Raw genomic sequence first — 13,667 nt, 5'->3', positions numbered from 1 at the left:
GAGTCTGCTCTATGTACTTTCTCCCTTGGCTAATTTTAATCCACATCCTCTACGTGTAATAGACCGTAACCGTGTATATGAAAGCTTTCAGTGGATTCTGGAGGTTCTTTAGTAAGCTATGGAATGTAAGGATGTCTGGGGTCTCCTAAACTTGCAACTGGTATCAGAGATGCAGGTAATCTTGTGGACCGTTCTCAAACTCTGCCATTATCTAACATCTGCCAACAACAGCCCCTGGAGGAGGAGAGGGTTGAAATTTCGGTGTCTTAGTTATATAATAGCAGGTTAAATCTCACAAGGGGCTATTGCTAGGAAGGCTCTTTCTTAAGCCTCCGGGACTCTCTCTCTTTTTTTTTTAATCTTCTTTCTTTCCAAATTGTCTCTCCGCTTTTCTCTCATCCATTTGTTTTCCCTCTTCTCTTCCTTCCAGGAATCATGCGGGGCTCCAGGGATTTTCCAGAGAAAATGACTCCACATTTCCTGAGGACCTACGTCCATAAGCGTCACTGGAATAGAGGTGGCAGGGTTGGACACCCCAGGAACTGTGGTAGTGATGCTCCTTGCGTCTGTCAAGAGCTTTAATAATTGTACGTGTACATGAGATCCAGGTAACCCATATGGCTGGCTTGAGCTAGACCAACCTGTTGGGGGACTGCAAGTATCTCTATGCCACTTTGGATGTCAGTATCTCTACCCCCACAGTGATGGTGAGTTCCAGTGGCCCTTCTGTCACAATAGTAGTAAATGGCCTATTATCTATTATTATTATTATTATTATTATTATTATTATTATTATTATTATTTTGGTACTGGGGATTGAACTGAGGGGTGCTTTATCCCCATAACTACATCCCCATAACTTTTAAGATTTTATTTTGAGACAGGGCCTTGCTAAATTGCTGAGGCTGACCTCAAACTTGCAATCCTTCTGCCTCAGTTTCCTGAGTTGCTGGGATTATAGGCTTGTGCCATCACACCTGGTTTATCATCTAATATTTTTAAAATAAAAAGTTGATCCATATAATAGTCGGAAAAGAACTTTTTTTAGATTAATAAATTTTAGTGTTAAATATATAATTAATATTAATTATATGTGTGTGTGTATATATATATATAAAAGTATACATAAATATATATATTCCTCTGGTCTTCTAGTCAACCCCTCCCCGCTAGGTGCACTAATAAAACTCTTAGTAATGGCTAACTGAAGTACAGCTTACTAGGCATTTTATACAATTTTAGCTACTTCAAATGGGCCATGTTGTAATCCTTTGAGCAATCTCATGTGGTAGATAGTATTATTAATTGACAGGTGAGTAAGGTGGAGTTCAGAGATCTTATCCAAGGTCACACAACTGTGAGGTCCTGGAACTAGAATTTGAACTCAACCATCTCATCCCAGAACCTGTACCTTAACCATTTCCTTTCTTCTTGCTGGGGACAAGCTCTGTCCGGGACTATCTTGGCCCTCTTCTTTGGTCATCTTGGTTCTTCTTTAGCGAAAGGTTCACAGTTTGCATTACAGGCTGTCTGCACTGGAAACCATGTTTCCCAATAGGTTGACTGAGAACCCTGTCCTAAGACTGTCTTAGGCTCCTGACATGCAGCTGTGTAGCTGCACTTGGATGCAGAGCACTCCTCTGAGAGCGGTTCTCACGTATTTCTGTGCAACTGGAAACAGATTTCTTTTGTGTCTTTTCTTTTCTGCAGTGCCAGGATGGAACCCAGGCATGCCATGCTAGCTAGGCAAGTGCTCTACCACTGAGCTACACTCCCAGCCAGCAACAGGGATTTCCATTAAAACCTCTCTTTCCTTGACGTCTCCTGGGCTATCTGGCAAGCAGCTCCTGCAGACTGCAGTCTGGGGCTCCGAGTCAGACAGGTGCTGGTTAGATCAGCTATTTCTAAACCACACCCTGGCTCTTTGACCGCTGGCTCGGATGCTCTCCAGCACTGTAATCATTAACTCCTTCAGGAAGCCCACAGACAAATAAGTACCAGAGCCCCTGCCTCTCATCAACGTGAGTGCCTCTCACCGCTACAGTGGTAGTGTCTGTTGAAGTTCTGAGATGGAGAGTCGTAAGGGAAGAAGTGGCAGTTTGGGGGTGGCAGGGCAAGAACTGAGCAGTGGAGCCCCGGGACTCATGCTGAGGAGGGAGATTGGTCTATGGAATGCCGTGTCCCTGATTGCGGGCTGTATGATAGGCTCTGGCATCTTCATGTCTCCACAGGGGGTCTTGGTCTACATGGGCAGTCCTGGGGCCAGTCTTGTGGTTTGGGTACTCTGTGGCCTTCTGGCCATGTTGGGTGCCCTGTGCTATGCTGAACTAAGTGCCCTGGTTCCTGAATCTGGGGGGGAGTATGCCTACATCTTGCGGACCTTTGGCTCCTTGCCAGCCTTCCTGGTCATCTATATATTTACACTGGTGGGCAGACCAGCTACCATTGCTGCTATCTCTCTCAGTTTTGCTGAGTATGCACTGGCTCCCTTTTACCCTGGCTGCCCCTCACTTCCCCAGTCTGTGGTCAAGAGTGTGGCTGCCTCTTGCATTCTGCTGCTGATGCTGGTCAATTTCTGGAGCTCCCGGCTGGCCACCATGCTGATGAACGTGTGCACGGTTGCCAAAGTGTTCTCATTGCTGATCATCGTGGTGGGTGGGGCTGTGGTGCTAGTTCAGGGCCATGGCCGTACAGAATTCCTTCTCTCCGCCTTCCACAACACAACACAGCAGGCAGGGCGCATTGGCATGGCTTTCTACCAGGGGCTGTGGTCCTTTGATGGCTGGAATAGTATCAACTATATGATGGAGGAACTCAAGAATCCAAAGGTGAGTCTGTGTTGCCACTCTGGTGGTAAATCTCTGAATTGACAGCTCCAGCTATGGAAGTTCTGATTATTCAAATTTGGGGTGGCCAAATTCACAAACAACCCCACCAGCAATAAGGGTTCCCATTCTGCATTTGTGAGACTTGAATGCCAGTTCACTGTCTAAATAATGACCTCTCAAGAAACCAGAGAACTTCAGAATATCACACCCATGGTCTCATGTTCCTGTCCTGTGAGGTTGGCATTGTCACCCGATTTTTCACACGAGAAAATTGAGGTTTAGAAAGGGGACATTATTTTGACTTCAAATTGCTAGGAAAAGGCCATGCTTGATGATCAGTATTTCCTGTACTGTTCTTTCCAGCACACTGTAGCAGATAATTCATAGTTGCTGAAACCTTGGGAACCACATTGCATATAGCATAGATTGAGACAAGAGAACAAGCCAGTCCTGCCTGCTCGCACTACTTGTGAACCTGGGACTAACTAGTCCTGCAAGGCACCTTGGGACTCAGGGCATTTGGATCTGTGGTTACTACGGATGTTAAGTTTTTGTTCTACATCTATTTGCTTAGGATGCAATTTGTTTGATTTCTTTTTCCCTTGCAGAGGTTTTAAATTCTCACAGAATGGGAATGCCAGATCTTTCCCCCCGGGTCCACTGGACTGGCTCAGGGGCCACAGCAACTTTCTGAGTCTTGGCAAAGGCTCTCTGAAGGGGAGTTTGGGAGAAGAGGAGCTTGGAGACCCAGGTCCAAGGGCAGAGAGAGTGTTGGGGAGACAGAGAAAAACCTTGGATTTGAATTTTATTTTTGCATGTAATTCCTTGTACTTCAGTTCTTTGCCTATAAAATGAAGGTGTTTTAGCTCTTTTACCTCCTCAGATGGCTCTCAAGTATCAGTGGTGTCACGATCCATGGCGATAGCTTGGACTCTGAGTGCCTTAAACAGCTGTACAGTTGTAGCTGTTAGGGGAATTGCTAATGTGCTTGGGCTAGCTCTGAGATGGGCAGAGGGCTTCAGAACAGAGGCACTGATGCATCTGCATTTTTGTATCATGATGATAGCCCCTGTCTTTGAATCTAGGTCTTGGGCTCAGAACTGAGCCAGGGATATGGAACAGGGCCTAAAGATGGTGAGACAAGCACCCTTGGTTTCAGTGGGAATTGGCAAAGTTTTCCTATAAAGGATCAGAAAGTTGAGGTCTTAGGAGTGTGGCTGTATTCTAATAAAACTTTTTTAACAAAACTCGTGGTAGACTGGATTTGGTGCATGGCCATAGTCTGCTGATCCCTGTTTTATTCAGAGCATTTTTGATGAATGTTTCTCAAACCAAAAATCAAAGCAGGTCTTCTGAATGCTGGGATTTGGGAGTCTGCTCTAAGTTGGCCCTTTAAAGCACATATTAGGTGAATCTTTGTTAATTTCATACTTTTTTTTCCCAATAAGATAGCATTATGTCCAGATTCCCTGGGATTTGAGGAATTAAGGTACCTGAGAATGAAATCTGGAGATCTTGCTGTTTTTGTGATATCTTGGCCAGAAACCTATTCATGCCACAACTCACAGGGCTCTGCCATTACCACAGCTCATTATTGGTGGGAAAGCTGCCCAGAGGTCAAGTTTAAAAGCATCCTAGGTTTCTTGCCTCTTACTACATGTGAGGCTGACTCATACATGCTGGGTGCTCACCTTGCTGAGGGCACCCCACAATGGGAGGGAGAACCCTGGATCACCTTTGCTACAAATGGCCTTGTCTAGATATAGGCAGAACCAGATTCCAGTGCTGGGGTGATAAGAATTGACTAGTATGTCCATTCTGTGGTTGGGTTTTTGTGTGTGTGTGTGCTCAGATTCTCGGGTTTTAGAGCTGGAAGTGACCTGAGAGAGGACGCACATCATAAGAAGATCCATTGCCTCAGGTCTGATATGGTTTGTGCCTACACAGTTCTGTAAGAGCAAAATGAAAATGACTCTGGAGGCCGGAAAGTTCAGGGCATGTTTGTGTCCTAAGGAAACATGAGGATACCTCATCACGGAGGACAGCCACAGGGATCTGAAGTTGGTCCTGAGGCCAGCTCCAGCCTAAACATCCTCACCCTTTCCTCCCCATTCCCACCTCCAAGGATTTCTGTGGGCCAACCTCAGCCTTGGCAGAGAGGTCTGGAACTTGCTTTTTCTTTTGATAGTGTTGAAGAGGAGAAGATGTGCTAGTCAGTGGCAGATGCTAGATTCTATCTAGTGCAAAACAGATTAATGAGGTCTTTAATTTTTTAAAATTTTTTGGGTACTGGGGATTGAACCCAAGGGTGCTTTACCACTGATGTGCTGCCACATTCCCAGCGCTTTCTGAAACAGGGTCTTGCTAAGTTGCTTAGAGCTTCACTAAGTTTCTGAGCTGGTTTTGAACTTGTGATACTCCTGCCTCAGCCTCCTGAGTCTCTAGGATTACTGGCGTGCACCGCTGTGCCCAACTAGAGATCTTTAACTTTCCTGTTTCTTCTCTGTGGTCAACTATCATGGTTGTCCTGCCAAGATTTTCTCTGCTTCCCACCTGCTTGAATCAATCTCTCTCTCTCTCTATCTCTCTCTCTCTCTCTCTCTGTCTCTCCCCCTCTCCCCCTCTCTCTTTCTCTCCCCCCCCCCCTTTTTTTTTCTGGTACCAGGGATTGAACCTTGGGGTGCTCAACCACTGAGTCACAGCCCTTTAAAAAAATATTTTATTAGAGACAGGGTCTCCTTGAGTTGCTTAGGGTCTTGCTAAGTTGCTGAGGCTGGCTTTGAACTCGAGGTCCTCTTGCCTTTGCCTCCGGAGGTGCTGGGATTATAGGTGTGCACCACTACATTCAGCATGCTTCAATTTCTTCTACGCAAGGAGAGCCCAGTATAAGGTCCTCCTTATTTTGGAAGCTTTGGCGATTGCTTCTGTCTCTGCCCCACCCTCTCCACCCCTCTGTACCTCTGCTTTTCTGACTCTGCCTGCCCGTGCCCTGTGAGACCCCCGGCCTATCTTCCTTAATGTGTGCCTTTCCCATGGGGATTGTGGAGTCATGGAGGAGATGCAGATGGCCCTCGTCCCTCAGAACCTGGCACAATGCCCTACAGTCGGACGAGCTCAGCACTGGGCTTCAGAAAGACCTCACTGGCTAACATATGCCCTCCTCTCCCTAACTCTGCTGCAGAACCTGGTGTGGGCACTGATGATCGCCATCCCCCTGGTCACTAGTCTGTATGTCCTGGTCAACATCAGTTACCTGCTGGTGCTGTCACCCAGTGAGATCCTCTCCTCTGACGCTACGGCTGTGAGATGGGGGTGAGTGAGTCACTGGTGTGTCCCTTGAACACCCCACAGATGTTCTAGGATGGGGGAAGTTTGGTATCAGTGTGTATTTGAACTTGCCTTTGAATGTACTGCTTGCTTCATTTCCATATGGGGCCCTGTGGCCTTCTTCCAGGTTGCTGCCAGAATTCCCTTCCTTGATCCCTCTGTTGTCCTAGGAACCAGATTCTGGGGTCCTGGGCCTGGCTGGTGCCTTTGGCTGTCGCACTCTCAACATTTGGTTCTGTCAATGGGGTGTTCCTCGGTGGCAGCCGTGTGTGCTATGCAGCTGCAAGAGAGGGCCACATGGTGAGAGCTGGGTCTGGGGCCAGGCAAGGTGGCTGCAGAGGGCGGCTGGAAGGTCTGCCAATTCTCTCCTGCCTGGAGGCCAATTAGCATTTGACCCAAACCAGGACTCCCCCAGTAAACATGGCCCTCTTTTCATTTGAGAGCAGAACTAGCCTTCCATACTGTTCAGCTTTGACTCCAATCTCTTCCTTCCAGGTGCGGGGCTATCCCAGTACTGGTAGCTCAGGGTGAAGGGTGTCGGTGATAAGGATTTCTGTGTGGCAAAGGTACAGAGGCCACAGGTCGAGGCCCAGCAGGCACATAGTGACCCCTCCCTCAGAGCTTTTTTGTCCCCATGTTAGCTATCACTGTGATAATAGTATTGAACAGCAGACGACCTTAAATCCCAGGGACTTGCAAAAACATTACTGTGTCACTCTTCTTGCACTGGACCAAGTCTGCTCCTATCTCAGGGACCCAGGCCAAAGCAGTAGTGGCTTCTGGGGCATATTTTTGCCTAGAGCAGATTCAAGAGACTGAGACAAGTTATGCATGCATATTTGGACCTGCTCACATTTTATTGGCCAAAGTCAGTGATATGGCCTGGCTCACATAGATGAATGGGGAACTATATTCCTCCTATAGAGGTGGAGAAAGAAATACTGAATATCCGATGAGCAGTATTCCAGTCTTTCACAATAATCTAATATTTCTCTCCATGATCCATCCATACCTGCTCTATCTTTTCCTCCCTGTGCCTGGTCACTCCAAGTGAATCACAGAGACCTAACCTTGGAAGCCATGATGACCAGTGGATGTTAGGTTGGGCACTCTGGTGTCCAGAGCATGCTTGGCAGGGAAAGGGACACTTGCTGTGGCTCCCCGGGGGCCTGTATAATGCCTGACTCTACTTTTCAGCCCCGATTTCTGTCCATGATTCACGTGCATCACCTCACGCCAGCTCCAGCCCTGATGTTCACCACAGCCATGGCTTTGGTCTTGGTCATCCCAGGAAACTTCAGCATCATTGTGAACTTAATGAGGCAAGTGAAACTGTTCTCCCATATGCCCTTATGTGTGTATACTCACACATGCACATATATAGAAATATGTATGTGCTCTTCTGGAATCCAATCTGCCCATACTCACGTATATACACCTATATATAACAATTGCATGCAGACCTCTGAGTTCTCACATACGTGCATGGCTGTAAACAAGTACACTCACACTTCTGAAACCCAGGCACAGGACCCCTGCTGTGCACATACATTTTGGCCCTTTTTTATCCAGTCATTTTTCTCCAAAATTAAATGTGGCTCCTCTTCTCTTGCTCATTCCCCAAAATTCAATAAGTCAGATGTTTCATCCAGAGACCGACAAAGGCTTGTGCTGTCTTTGTCATTTTTTTCTTTTTTACTTGTTCCTTTACTCTGATACTAAGATAAAGTTAAGGGACATTTAGGCATCATTAACATTACTTATAACCCTTGGACTTGGCATGATTTTCCCCTCTATAGTCTCGTCTGCATTCTGGACTCTGACCAACATAACCTGTATTGAACTTGGGGCAGGCCCACACTGACCTATTTAGGTACAATTAGTGATTGCATAAAAATGGGGAGATGTTCTGACCCCCTTTTACTAGCTTCTCCAGAACAGAAGTCACAGGCTGCTGTGATATCCACCTGTAATTTCATGAGCTCATTTGAAGCACAGTCAATAGGCAGATACTTAACCAAAAGGCAATCAATGTCTGGTTGCAAAGAGCATTCTCAGTAATTTTTCAGGCATTACATGTTCTCATTTTTTGCTTTTTAATTACTCTGGAACAGAACACACAGAGCTTGATGTGAGTCTTTTAAGAACAATAAGCAACAGACATGTTTTATTTTCTTTTATCTTTTCCCCATGAGAAAGAATATAGCCATTAAATAGTGAGAATAAAATCAAATCCATAGTGAGTCTGGGGGGCCACCTTCAGGTGGAAATTGGGGAATGTGACAGAGAATGTCCCAGCACAGATTCCCAGGAAGATCCATCTCAATTAGGACCCAATGCTTTCCAGTCTTCATCTCAAGACATGGCTTGGTCTGGACCCTGCCTCCAAGCTTAGATGGAGTCTTTATCTGACATCAAAATCTTAATTGCAGACACTGGGGACGGCAGAGGTCAGGGTCTGTTGGGGTGCCTACACATCCTGTCACCAACCTTAGGGGAAAGGTAGGTTGGGAGGGGGGCTCTGCTCTGCATGTACCAGACCCTACAGAGAGCACGGGCTTCCTTGAGATTCCCACCAGGCTTTCCTTTCTAAAAATACAAACACTCCTCCTCTTTGAACATTTCTTCCTGATCCAGCCAGGGCTCATCAGGGAAGTCCTGATCTAGACTTTTCCTTGCAGCTTCCTATCCTGGATCACCTATGGAGCCACTATTAGCTGTCTCCTATACTTGCGGATAAAGACGAAAAATCTTCCCCGAACTTACAAGGTAGTCTTTGGAATAGACATAGGGCTTTTTCGACCCTTGGCTTCTACACGAGGCCCCCTTTGGGCCACACCCTCAATGTAAGAAGTGACCACTATCATATTTGGTAGAGAATTTGGAAGTGGGGAGGACTAATTGAATACCAAGGCATTAATTCTGCTGGCTGGGGACACATTTCTCCTCTGGAGGACCCCAAGGGAGAACATGGGGACGCAAATGCAAAGGATGCATGTGCACTTTTGGTTTCACATAGCACAGAAAGGTTCGTTCTGCACCTCAAGCCTCTGCTACCTAAAGAGCTCCTTATAGCCCTGCAGGTGCCCTGCTAGCCCAGTTGGGGTATTATGGCAGGGACTGGAGAAGAAGAGCTAGTGGCCAGTGGGGAGGGAGGTAGGAAGGACAGAGACCAGAGAACACACATCACCTTCCAGGCCCCCCTGCATCATTCGGTTCTCAGGGGCCAAATGCCCACTTCTGCCCATGCAGGTTCCCACCTTCATCCCTGTCGTCATGCTCCTGGCTTCTCTCTACCTGGTACTGGCTCCTATCATCGACAATCCCCAGATGGAGTTCCTATACGTCTTCCTGTTCCTGCTCAGTGGTTTCCTGGTGTATTTCCTGTTTATCTACTTCCAGTGCCAGCCCAAGTGTTTGAAGATGGCCACCTTTCATCTCCAGCTGCTCTTGGAAGTTGCTCCAACTACTAAAAACCATTGACTGAGGAAGTGGACAGATTCTGCACTGCCCTGTTTGCTGCAGACCCATCCATTCCCAAATAAGCCTTTTCAGGTTCTCTGTAGGTTGATGATGCAGAATTCTAGTACTTTCCCCCCCACCTCCCACCCCTTGTGCTGGGGATTGAACCCAGGGCCTTGTGCTTGCAAGGCAAGCACTCTACCAGCTGAGCTATTTCCCCAGCCTGATGCAGAATTCTAGTAAGCTCTTAGTGCTATAACAAAGCTGCTGCTAAGTTTGGGGTATTCACGGGGTAGTGTCTTCCTTCTCTAAGAGCTGCTCCTTCAACACAGCCACATAGGCGATCAGTTATTTGATCATTATTTGTAACCTTGTTGCGCATTGTGGAATTATTTCCTTTCTTTGGGATGTTGACATGAGAATTCTGTGGTCCTGTTTGTCCTCTGATGGTGGCTTGAACTGAAGAATTGTATATCCTGGAATCTATGTGGACCTTCTTCCATCATGTGGTCAGAGAAGTGGAGAAAGCCATCATGATGAGAAGAATGAAGGAGAGCCACATTGAGCTATGTGGAGAAGTGGGCCCCGGGAGCCGTGGGGTGGGGGGTGAAGGTGGGAGTCCAAAACCGTAGCAGCCTTGTCCCTGATGGTTTTCTAGTTCTGATTCCTGTTCTGTGGTCCAAGTGGTTCGTTCTGAGTTTTTTTCTTTCTTTTCCCTTCCCCCTTTCTCCCCACCCCTTTCTTTCCAGTGCTGTGCTGGGGATAGACCTAGGCCTGGCACATCCTAGACAAGCACCCTGCCATGGAGCTGTATCCCCAGCTCTTTTCTGATTTATTGCTTTCTAAGACAATCTGATATCTTAAGAGTCATATCCTGGAAGGAAGGGTCATCCACTTTGGGTTAAATTTCTAGAATAAAGGATGAGGAGCTAAAATAGCCCCCAGAAGGCTAATGTGGTTACAGGACTAAATAGAGGCAAGGGATCAGACATATGCGGCAGTATGGGGAGAAGCTGGGGAGGAAGGAATGACATGGTGCCTGGAATCCGGCTGGGAGCATAGCCCTGAGTGCATCTGGGGAGTTGACTCGAAGGATGGAGGCAGAGAATGCCATTTAGCTTCTCCATTCCTGAAAACTGGACCTCGATAGCCTGCCTATGGCAGGAAAAGGCCACAACAAATTCAGGCCACGTCCTATGAGTCTGCTTTATCACATCAACTAATTCTCCATTTCTCTGACACTGACCGGAAGTCCAACAGTTCAATTTACTTCAATTCTTCAAATTCAATTCTGACACTATCTGGAGTTAGCAGAGACTCTACAGGTTTAAGGTCTCAGTCCCACAAGACTGCTCTCACTTCAGATTCATAGTAATAAGTGTGAGGTCCTCAGTCTACCCACACTCCTGTCCGACACGGTAGGTTCTTGTGACCTACCTCTCAGTTTGATAATTTGTTAGAACTGTTACTGAGGAAAAACCTCAGTAAACCCTCTAGTTTCACTTGCTCTTAATTGACTTGTAAATTACCAATTTTGGAGGTAACACAGGTGGGAAATACATTATTAGTCCCCCACTGGTTTTCCTGTAGATAACACCCCGATGTGTTGTTCTGATGATAATAGCTGCCTAGGTTACTCTTCAGGGACCTGAGGACCACTTTAACTGAAAACACTGACTCTTCACTTGTGCCTACAGATGTCCCATGGGTGGCTGGAAAGGAAAGACTTGGCATCTCTGTCTTCATATTGTGTACGTCTCCTTTGATTCCCTAACTTTCACATCCGATTCTTCTCAGTTCTGCATGTAGATGTATTAAACACTGAGATGCGTTTGTCCAAAACTACAATATAGGGTTAATTTGATTTTGACTTGCCTAGTTTCTCTCTCCACAAGGCTAAAGATACATACCAGCCTCTATGAGCAGTAACACCAGACCATGAAAGATCTCTGCCTATTCTCAGAATAGGAATTACACACAAATATTCTACCCCTTTAGTAGCTTCTCTCTCATTCATTATTCCTATCCTTTGTAACCTGTCAACCCCCTGAAATTGAGAAACCAATTTATGAGCAAATCTTCTTCTCCATCCTTTGATCACTCACGAAAGCCTTTCTTTCTCCCCAACACTCTTCTTTATACATTTGGTTTTTCCATGGAATGGAATCTGGGTTTGATAGCAGAATGACTCATGGGACTTGGGAACCCACTGCCTTTACTATTGCCAGTTTATTATAAAAGACTCAGTTTAGGGACAGTAAAATGGAAGCTATGTATAGGGCAAGGTATGGGTGATGGGGTGGAGCTTCCGTGTCCTTTTCTGTTGTACCTCCCTCACGGCATCTGGATATGTTCACCAGTCTGGAAGCTCTTCAAATCCTGTCACATAGGGGTTTCTAAGGAGGTTTCATTAGGTAGGTAATTAAATCTTTGCCAATGGGGTTTGAACTCAATCTCCAGCCACTCTCCCCACCCCAGAGGTTACAATAGAGCTGAAAGTTCCAACCCTGTAATCATGCCTTGGACTTCCTGGCAATGAGGCCCCACCTGAAGCTAACTAGGGGACCCAACCACCTGTCATCTCATTAGCATACAAAAGACACCCTTATCACTGTAGAGATTCCAAGGGTTTTAACTATGTGCCAGCTACTGGGGACAAAAACCAAATATTTATTTTCTGTTCTACCACACTTCTGAACTGTGAATCCTTGATCAGCACCATTCCCAAGGACATTGCTACCAGTGAAATTCTAAGAAAATTCTTATGTCCCTTCTTCCCTTAGCAGGACAATCTGCTATAGAGAAAAGAAAATTATAAGGGAGGCTGTACTACCTAGCTTCTGTCAAAGGAGGCCATGAATTAGGCTGTAAGTTCACCAAGAAAGCTTCAGCAGCAATTGATCCTTTCCTCCTTTGGGCTGCTACCAAGCTTTCTATATTTTTCATGAGTCTTGCTGGGCCTGTCTTGTTTGGTAGTGGGCCATATTCCCCACTCATTTTGGGGTTTGGTGAGGGTGGGGGTTCATTCTTAGATGTGTCTGTACCTCTCTCAGTCTCCATCATGGTCTTGAACTTCTTGATAATCAATAATGTTTGGAGAGTCAAAATAATAAGGGGCTGGGGTTGTGGCTCAGTGGTAGGCCCATTGACAAAAAAAAAAAAATATATATATATATATATATATATATATATAAACATTTGTTGAATGATGAGGAAACAAATCACATTTATGTTTCTAAGTTGGGTGCCCATGCCCATCTTCCCCACAGACCCAGCTCAAGATCCTGTCCTGAGACCTTTCTCTAAGGAGGGACATCTTTCAGGTCTTAAGCAGCGTCCCTCCAGCTGTCAGTGGACATTTGCCCACAAGTTGACAACAGTGTGGACAACAGAAGCAGGCAGAGACTGGGCCCTGGCTCATGCCCTTAGTTGGACAGAGTCTCACTTTGTGACTCTATCTTTGCATCCTTCCCCAAACAAACTGCCTTTTGGTTCTCAGTCCTGCTGTGATGGTGGAGAGAAGAACCCTGGATGGGATCTGTGAGAGTAGCTTCATCTCCCTTGCCATTTCCCAGCACACCCCTTCTGCCTCAGTGCCCCTGTGGCCCCCAGGAGAGTAGTGTGGAGTGATCCCAGATGGGAAACCCAGACTTCTCAGCAAATTCGTAGGTAGTACTTTCTTGTTCCTTAAGGTCATGGTCACCATGGTTATTTTTTTTCCCATAAGATCATAGAAGAACTTAGGAAGTATCACTGGCCTGGTTTTTAGACTGAAAAAAAAAAAATGTTCTGAGTCTCGCGGACAAGGGCCAGGAGTCCTATCTGTATCCTCTAGAGAAGCAATAAAGTACTAGAAACTATCTGGGGCAGGTATTGGCCCAGCTCCTAGTAAAACAGTGGTCCATCAGCAACTGGATGTTTTTGTTTTGGATGAAGTCTGGTTTTTCTGACTCATAAGCACTCAGTTCTTTTTTCCTCCCATATTTTTATTGGTGCATTACCATTTTATGTAATGGTGGGATTTATTGTGACATATTTGTAGATGTACAC

The 13,667-nt window shown here is 46.1% G+C and overlaps 2 protein-coding genes across 2 annotated transcripts; both read left to right on the top strand.

Annotated features, from left to right (window-relative positions):
- Positions 1-472: 472 nt before the first annotated feature.
- LOC306644223 (b(0,+)-type amino acid transporter 1-like) lies at positions 473-10,753 on the top strand. The gene is made up of 6 exons (XM_079110945.1): positions 473-707; positions 6,010-6,140; positions 6,326-6,455; positions 7,353-7,477; positions 8,837-8,924; positions 9,408-10,753. The coding sequence occupies exons 1-6, from the start codon at positions 705-707 to the stop codon at positions 9,636-9,638; spliced, it is 708 nt and encodes a 235-aa protein (XP_078967071.1). The 5' UTR covers positions 473-704; the 3' UTR covers positions 9,639-10,753.
- On the top strand, positions 2,070-3,048 carry LOC306644566 (b(0,+)-type amino acid transporter 1-like; the record flags this gene model as incomplete). The annotated part of the gene is made up of 1 exon (XM_079111612.1): positions 2,070-3,048. The coding sequence occupies one exon, from the start codon at positions 2,070-2,072 to the stop codon at positions 2,868-2,870; it is 801 nt and encodes a 266-aa protein (XP_078967738.1). The 3' UTR covers positions 2,871-3,048.
- Positions 10,754-13,667: the final 2,914 nt, after the last annotated feature.

The sequence above is a fragment of the Sciurus vulgaris genome (assembly GCF_902686455.1).
Source record: "Sciurus vulgaris genome assembly, chromosome: 14".
Classification (NCBI taxonomy): Eukaryota; Metazoa; Chordata; class Mammalia; order Rodentia; family Sciuridae; genus Sciurus; species Sciurus vulgaris.
Note: the sequence above shows the minus strand (reverse complement) of the source record. Positions and strands in the feature narration are given on the sequence as shown.